At 47.8% G+C, this 8,995-nt stretch overlaps 1 protein-coding gene across 1 annotated transcript; it reads left to right on the forward strand.

Moving 5' to 3' along the window:
- The first annotated feature begins 875 nt into the window (after window positions 1-875).
- On the forward strand, window positions 876-4,406 carry RASSF10 (Ras association domain family member 10). Its single transcript, XM_065883059.1, has one exon. It carries the CDS (start codon window positions 1,097-1,099, stop codon window positions 2,600-2,602), a length of 1,506 nt encoding a protein of 501 aa, XP_065739131.1. The 5' UTR covers window positions 876-1,096; the 3' UTR covers window positions 2,603-4,406.
- Window positions 4,407-8,995: the final 4,589 nt, after the last annotated feature.

Raw genomic sequence — 8,995 nt, forward strand, 5'->3', positions numbered from 1 at the left:
CAAGGACAAGCTGGGAGCAAGCCTTGCACACAACGGACCATCCTCATCAGCGTCTGAGGATGAAAAAAGTTTATTTGCATTTTGGTCTTGGATTTCTTGAGCTGTGAAAGTTGGCCCTTACCTCCTCTTGACCACATCTAGATCCTGGGTAATGCCAGAAACTGTCGCGGTAATGACTAGGTTTCTCTTTATGAAGGTGGGATGTGGAAAAGAGCTTGGGCCCGGAACTCACACTAGAATCAGGAGTCCCCCTACCAAGAAGGCTATGCGAAGCCAAGGCGACGTGGGGAGCCACAGACGTGACGGTGCCGGGCACCGGGAGCAGCCTCTGAACGTCCCCTTCAAGTCTAGACCTTACTATATCTACACTTGTTCCCCGAGCACACTGCCCCGTCCTGTTCTCCTTCAATATGCAAATATTGCCTCCAGACAAGAAAGACTGAAGGCCTTCCGCATTATAGCAGGCTTTTACAGCTCCCATCTGGAGGTCAGGCAATGCGGTTGGAGTCTCCGGTGGCGCGGGGTGTTTCGGTTTTTCTGCGCCGCGGCACTTCTCAGACCGTGCTGCCTTGAAGGACCAGGAAACGTCTCTGGGGCGCCGGGAAAGGTGAGAAAGTCCAGCTAGCTCTAGGCGCAAGGAGCGGAGCTGACCCGCGCCTAGGCACGGATCCAGGCCCTGCAGCACGGAGGTCCCCGAGTCCCTCTCTCGAACCGAAGCGCAGTAGAGTGCCCACGCGGGCAGCGCGGAAGAGGGGCGGGCCTGGGCTCCGTGCCTCCCGCGTTCCGGCCGTAGCTCCGGCGCTGGGGGCGGGAGGGGGAGGAGCCACGTGGGGAGGAGCGAAACCCGGAGGCCCCGGGAACCTTAGGCAGAGCCAGAGCGGCGGGAGCCCGAGCCCGCGCATGCTGCTCCGGGAGCGCGCCGTCCAGGCCGAGCACCGCCGCAGCTTGCCTTCTCTGCGCAGCTGGGAGAAGGGCCGGTGCTGACGAGGCGAGGATCCCGAGCTCCAATCCCTATTCAAGAGCTGCCGGGCTGCCCGCTGCCCCTGCCGCCCCAGTGGGGCTCGGCCCCTCCCGCCACCTGCGTCCCGGTTGAGCCATGGATCCTTCGGAGAAGACGATATCGGTGTGGATCTGCCAGGAGGAGAAACTGGTGTCCGGTCTCTCCCGTCGCACCACTTGCTCGGACGTAGTGCGGGTGCTCTTGGAGGATGGCTGCCAGCGGCGACGCCGGCAGAGGCGAGGCCGGCGGCGGGGCATAGCTGGCGACCCGCCAGGCCCAGGGGAGCTGCCGGAACCCCTGGACGAGGACGAGGACGACGACGACGACGAAGCGCTGCCCCAGGGCATGTTGTGCGGGCCCCCCCAGTGCTATTGCATTGTGGAGAAGTGGCGGGGCTTTGAGCGCATCCTGCCCAACAAGACGCGCATCTTGCGCCTCTGGGACGCCTGGGGCGACGAGCGAGAGAACGTACGTTTCGTGCTGGTGCGTAGCGAGGCGTCGCTGCCCAACGCGGGACCCCGCAGTGCCGAGGCGCGCGTTGTGCTCAGTCGCGAGCGCACCTGCTCCGCCCGGGGCGTCCCGGCGCGGCCCAGCCTGGCCCTGACCCAGGAGAAGCAGCGACGGGTGGTGCGGAAGGCCTTCCGCAAGCTGGCCAAGCTCAACCGGCGGCGCCAGCAGCAGCCGTCGTCGCCTTGCTCGTCCACGTCGTCGTCCACAGCCTCGTCCTGCTCGTCGTCGCCGCGGGCCGCCGAGAGCGCGTCGGTGGAGCGCATGGAGACTCTGGTGCATTTGGTGCTCTCCCAGGACCACACCATCCGTCAGCAGGTGCAGCGGCTCCGGGAGCTGGACCGAGAGATTGACCGCTACGAGGCCAAGGTGCATCTGGACCGCATGCGGCGGCACGGAGTGAACTACGTGCAGGACACCTACTTGGTGGGCGCAGGCATCGAGCTCGACGGGCGCGGCCCGGGAGAGGAGCCGGCGGCGGCGACGGCGGCGCCGGCCCTGGACGGCGAGGCTCAGGCAGTCGAGCTGGAGGAGCTGGCCCAGCGCTGCGACGACCTGCTGCGGTTGCAGGAGCAGCGGGCCCAACAGGAGGAGTTGCTCGAACGCCTCTCAGCCGAAATCCAGGAGGAACTGAACCAGAGATGGATGCGGAGGCGCCAGGAGGAGCTCGCAGCACGGGAGGAGCCCCCGGAGGCTGATGGCGGCCTCGACGGTGAGCTGCTGCTGGAGCGGGAGCGGGTCAGGACGCAGCTCAGCACCAGCCTCTACATCGGGCTCCGGCTCAACACGGACCTTGAGGCCGTCAAGTCGGACTTAGATTACAGCCAGCAGCAGTGGGACAGCAAGGAGCGCGAGCTACAGGGCCTTCTCCAGACTTTGCACTCGTTGGAGCTGACGGTAGCTCCCGATGGGACTCCAGTCTCGAGCGGTCCCTCGCAGGAACCCCGGCCTCAGGCCTGCGCAGAGGTGTGGGTGGACCAGGCCCGCGGACTGGCCAAGAGCTGTCCTGGTAACGACGAAGACTCCGATACCGGTCTGAGCTCTATGCACAGCCAGGACTCGGACTCGGTGCCTGTGTGCGAATCCCTTGTGTAGGAGGAGCAGAGCGGGGAGAGGGAGACGGCCGATTCTCCCTTCTTTGTAGGAAGCACCGGCTTGACCGGCTCAGGGACTTGAAACCAGGCAGGGAGTGGGCCCGGACCTTCTGCCGGGCAGCAGCGCTCTGACTGGGCGGGAGAGGGCAGGGGACGCCTGCTCGGCAGCGGCGCTCCTCTGGCCTTGGAGTGAATGTGGAGGATGATAACCAGACGAGGAAGCAGGGTCTCCATTACAAGCTCTTTCAGGGAAAGAAAGGAGGGAGGAAGTGAGAACCCCCTTATGTTGGAAAAACAAATGCTCCAGGAAGTTGACGTGGTCCGAGCCCGTTTTCAAAAAAAAAAAAACAACAACAAAAAGAGTATTATGGAGATTTCACCAATCTTTTGTATGGGAAGGACTGATGGCAGCTAGAACTTTAGTTTGTGGTATAAAGTACTTTTTAAAGAAACACTTGGATGAAAAGGAAATTCCTTGAATGTTAATTGTGACTATGAACATGTTAAAACTAGCCAAAGAGGATGCACTGGTGTTGGTCTCAGCCTTACTCACACCTTTGATAAAACCCATAGGCACCAAAATCCTGGCTGTTTACATTTATGCAGATTTGGGAATTACCCATCTGCTAAACGCTTTGCCTTTTATTTTCTTTCAAAGACTAACTCTGTTTCCTCCTAGCAAATACAGTATATGTTAAAATGGGGTCCTTTTCCCAAAATCACCTTTTATTATTATAAAAGCCAAACCTAATCCTTGGAGATACAGAATCGTGGTAGACATAACCCCTGGTTAAAATTTAATCTAGGCCCTTTGAGATTTGCTCCTGCAAAGGTATGTGTGTTGTCCTTTTATTCTTATTGCCACTTCATTCCCTTCAGACACTGTTATTTCAGAAAAAATAAAAGGGAAGTTGCAGAATTCAAGTACAACTACATTTGCTGTTTAATGAGCACTCTGGTTGAAAGGTAAGCCTTGAAAGCAAAGATCTTTGTTAGTATTCAGCTTTTTAACTAAGCTACGTGTAAAACCAACCATGACCTCAACAGATTTTACCAAACAAACCCAAGTCTAACTTCAGTATCTTTGGTCAGAGATTAATTAGTTACTTGTCCAAACCTAAATTGAGATAGTGTAAATATCAAGGTTTACTAGATAAGACCTGAAAAGAAAACATAAAACAATCTAATAGTACACCTTAGGTGAAGAATTTGGTTAACAACGGCATGTAGCCATAAAAGCATATAAAGGCATATAAAATTGAGCTAAAGATTCGACTTGAATTACTCTTGTCTGGCTCACACCTTTGCAGACACCACAGCGTGCAAGTGCAGTGCTTCTCTCTTAATAGCTAGTGACACAGCCCTGTGGGAACTCAGTGTAATTGTTCCAGTTATTTCAATGAAAACTTATCAGTTGTAGCTAGTTGTTGCCCTGTGGAAGGAGCCTGCTGGCAGTGTTCCCTCCAGAGCTCAGAACTTCTGAGAAATGTGGGATCTAATCTGTCCTGAGGAGGTATTAACAATAGGGTGTGTGTGCGGTGCCAGCCTGGTATCAACCTAACTGTGCGGGGGCCGGCTCCAGTTTCAACACTACATGGGAAGATAACTTAAGAGGTCTTGCTTTTATAGAGAAATTTCTTTTCTTGGAGAGATTCACTGCTTGTTGCCAAGAGGGGCCTGCCCACCAGACCTCCTCAGACCCTTTGAGCTCTCTGCTTTTTAGACACCCACCCTCCACCACTGCCGTGCTATTATAACATGTGTAGATATTTTCAGATTTTCGAGTGAAATGGGAATTAAAAGGCCATTTTCTTAACTGATGTTTTCCAAAGACATTAGCTGGCATAATTATGGTTTTTTCGTTTCGTCTGATGCAGAAAACGTCTATGCGTTTGATCTGGAGCATGATTAAAATGAGGAAGGGACCAAAGGAAACCCACTGTCCCAAGACAGTCATTTGAATCCATAAACACAAAGCCTAATGATAGCTTTCTTTTGGAGGCAGAGGTAAAATCCTCATTAGAGTGTGACAAACGCTGCTTGTCTGAATGGTTTATGCTGGCAATAGGCTGACCTGGTGGTTTTAAAGTTATTGTGCTTCCCTCGCTCCGCACCAAGGGTGGTAGGGGAGGTGGCTTTAGGACGTTTATTAACTCAAAAGAAAACACAAAAGTTAGCAGAACAGGACTGCCTGGCAGAAAGGGGCCATTTTCCTTTTCACTATTATTATTTTAAACTTTGACGGGCTGCTGACGTCAGCAAATATGCCTGAAGCCTGTAAAGCAAATAAGCCACATCACAGGGAGAAAGCCTGTGGGATTTTCTGATGCCCTCTTTCGAGAACCTTCCTGTCCTGACCACCTGAACATGCTTTCCCAGTCAGCTCTTCAGGCAGTCAAGGAGGTTTTGTTCATAACAAAGGGTGGTCCAGTCTGCCCATTTTTTCTTTTATCCAAATCAATTATATCCCCCAAAGGCACTTTCTGTGTGGGTAAGAGAAAGGAGAAGGTCGGGGGGGAGACAATAGTTCCTTTTACTAAGAACTTCTGCAAGCCTGAGGAAGGTGAAATATGGGGATAAAAAGTGCCTAACAAATCCTAGATATCCTTAGAATTTCATTCACTTTAAAAATAATCATCATGGCACTAAGAATGAGAAGGAATGCATAACAGTGAATGCACCAGCACCAGGATTTCAGTGCGCCTGGGAAAACTACCTCCTGTCCTGTTCTCCAAGCCTAACAGAAACGCTGAGGAGAAACCAGCAAGCTTGTGCAGGAGAATATGAGACGGAGTAGGCTCCTTACCAACCAGTCCCATCCTTTTGTGGAACTGATAGAATTTATTGTGTCTTTGATCTTTATGATCCCATTCTCGGCCGTCTCCCAAACCAAAAAGATTGTATCTGGCATCTCTGTTTACTTCCTTATAAAACATGATTGGTGATGATGATGATGATGATAATGATGATTTGCTAATTAGAAAAGTTATATTCTGTGGTCTTCATGGTGGTCCTGAAAATAACATAAGGAAGAAGGAAAAGTCAATCAAAATCTCATCACCATAAGCTTATCACTGTCAAAATTTGGTATATTTCCTTGCAGACCTTTTGAATTGTGAAGTTTTCATATTTTGCTGCTTTTTAAAAATATATATATAATTTTAATGAGAAGCCTATATGCTTTTAGGCTCAGGTTTTGACATATTCCTTGTAAACGGCTCCATCCATCTGTTGGATGCACTATAGTGCATATAACTATTCTCATGTTATTAGGTTGTTCCCAATATTTTTTTTTACTATTATAAAACAACACTGTGATAAGCTTCTTTGTGTACATATCTGTTTCCCTAATTAGACACTCCTCCCCAACAATAAGTTCCCAGAAAGAATTCCCAGGTCAAAGAGTACAACATTTAAAGGCTTGATACTTAATTACCAAATTGCTTTACAAAAGATTTGGTCTAATTACAATCTGCCACGCATAACAGTGCCTATTTCACCACACCTTGACTTTCATTTGATATTATATTTTGTTAAGAAAGTATTTTAACCAAAATTAATTAATTAATTCATTGGGGCCCCAGGAATCCAGGGCTGGCAACCACTGACTTAAAATATCCTTACAACCTGAAGGGCAAATCATCCGACCAGAGTGTTAAGAGGACATGGTGCTTTCTCTTCCTCCCACTTCTTTATCTTCCCCGAACTCTTGTTATTAATAGCAGTCTTGTCTAATATCAGAGCTGAACAATGATCCATCTGAGCAGAAGAGCCAAAAACTCTACATGAGTGAGATTAAGGAGATTAACGAATAGAATCAGATTTATAAAAAGAATCATTATCTTTTTTCATCTGAGTCTAGTAGAAAAGGTATCCTTAGAAGGCGATATCATAAAACATATTTGATTTTGTGCTTCTCCCTACCCACCCCTATCAAAAATTAAATCAAAATAAATACGTAAGACCACTTTATTAACAGCCTCTAATTAACAGTTTAGATTATTCTAGGCATTTCTACATATGTTACTATACCTGAGTTCACCCTTAAATTCTTGAAAAGGGAAAATTTGATCATGACAATTTGTGAGATTTTCAGTGTGAAGGTGTTTGTGAAACATGTTCTCCTAAACAGAAATGAAGGAGGGTGAGGAGGAACTATCTTTTCTTGAGTACTTTCCAAATGCCCGCTCCTCGGGCTAAGTATTTTCACATGCATTTTCCCTACATTCATCTTGTGAGATAGACCTTTTTAACCTCCAGTTTTTATAGATAGAGAAGATAAGGCCACCCATTTGATAAGATGCAAGATACTAGCCTAAGCCTGACTAAAACCTGTACGCATTTTGCTACATCACACTAGGCACATTGTACCCAAGCAGTGCTCTGCACACTCAGAAAAAGAGTGCTTACAGGCCTCAGAGTGCTGGCATTGGAGAGGGTGGTGCTCAGAGACTATCAGGTATTGTCCAAGTATTTCCACCAGGGAGGTGGAATGACTTTTCAGAACCATAGGGCTGGTAAATATATCTACCAGGTGAGGATTTAGGAAAAAGCAAAGGAGGAGAAATTCCTATATAAATATCTGGGCATCTGTCTGAGAGAGGTGAAGACTTTGCCAATGAAAAAAAATTCTCACAAAAAATTAATACCCTCTGTATCAGCATGGAGGTTTTGACCGAATGCCCCAAGGACACAGGTGTATAGTCAACAACCTGGAATCCTTGTCCATCAGAACAGACAGCTGTGCCCTATTCACAGTTGCATCTGGAAGGTGGTACCAACCATGACTGTGCTGGAGCTGTCCCCAGCACTTTTAACCAGGCCTTGTTCCTGGTTGAGCCTCTGGTACATGAGGATCAGAGAAGGTTAAAGGGAGGCAGTGTTGGGTCTTGCAAAGATCCCTGTGCCGTGGAGTTGGGCATGCACACCTGATTTAGGGCATTTCTGTGTCCACACTGACCCCACTACACATGTGGAGACCTAGCATGGATTGCTTTGAAGGACCACTCTCCCAGCCTTTGCCCCTCTCACGTAGTCCCATGCAAGTTTTTCCTGCTTCAGATATCTCCAGGATTCTCTATAGCTTTCAGGATAAAATCCACATTGCTTAGCAGGATTTATAAGGTTGTTGGTTATCCAGCTTAAGACCCCTCTTCGATGTCATCCTTTCCCACCTTAAAAACCACAGAATTGACCGGATCCTGTTTCTTCATTAAGGTCACATTGCCATCCTCAGTTTGTGCAAGGTCTCTCTTCTGTCATATTTTATTTTACTTCATGTTCCCCCCGCCCAACCCCACATCCACTTCCCTTCAGTAGTTGTGGCACACGGGCTCCAGAGCACAGGCTCAGTATTTGTGGCGCACTGGCTTATGTGCTCTGCGGCACGTGGGATCTTCCCGGACCAGGACTCGAACTCGTGTTCCCTGCATTGGCAGGTGGATTCTTAACCACTGCGCCACCAGGGAAGTCCGCCTTCTCTCCCTTCTTTTCTCCTCTCCCTCTCCCATTCCTTTGTCATTCATTAACTGGAATACTTCTATAGAAAGATTCTTTCTTATATCAAATGTCACCCTGATGAACAGTTTAAATCCTGATTATCCTGAAATATAGGATAAAAGCAACATTCCTATATTTTCTTTTTATTTACTAGTGTTCAGAATAATGTGGTTGTTCCCTAGCATTCTCCAAAGTTGACTAATGAGTTTTTTCTTCTTTGTTCATCTTTTTGGGAATCATTGTGGAATTTTGAACTTAAAATATTTAATGTGTTTCAATCCATTATAGTTTTGGTCCTATCTTTGGCTGAGTGGGAGCTTCTTCAGGTTAGTTCCTGAATCCTTTTCACACATTTTTCACAGTCTTTGATAGCTTTGCTCTCTGGTGTGTCAGGGTGTTCCAGGTTCATACTGTACATTTTCTGACCCAGACCTGAAATCAGCCATCACTGATTCCTTTTAATGGGAAATATTTTTTTTAATTAAAAATTAAAAAAAAATTTGTATTGGAGCATAGTTGATTAACAATGTTGTGTTAGTTTCAGGTGTACAGCAAAGTGATTTATTTATACATATACATGTATCTATTCTTTTTCAAATTCTTTTACCATTTAAGTTATTACAGAGTATTAAGCATAGTTCACTCTGCTATACAGTAGGTCCTTGTTGGTTATCTATTTTAAATATAGCAGTGTGTACACATCAATCCCAAACTCCCAGTCTATCCGTGCCCCACCCACCCATCCCGCTTGGTAAGATAAGTTCATTCTCGAAGTCTGTTGAGTCTGTCTCTATTTTGTAAATAAGTTCATTTGTATCATTTTTTTAAGAGTCATAATATCATATGATATTTCTCTTTCTCTGTCTGACTTACTTCACGTATTATGATAATCTCC

Source organism: Phocoena phocoena, chromosome 8, assembly GCF_963924675.1.
Source record: "Phocoena phocoena chromosome 8, mPhoPho1.1, whole genome shotgun sequence".
Lineage (NCBI taxonomy): Eukaryota > Metazoa > Chordata > Mammalia > Artiodactyla > Phocoenidae > Phocoena > Phocoena phocoena.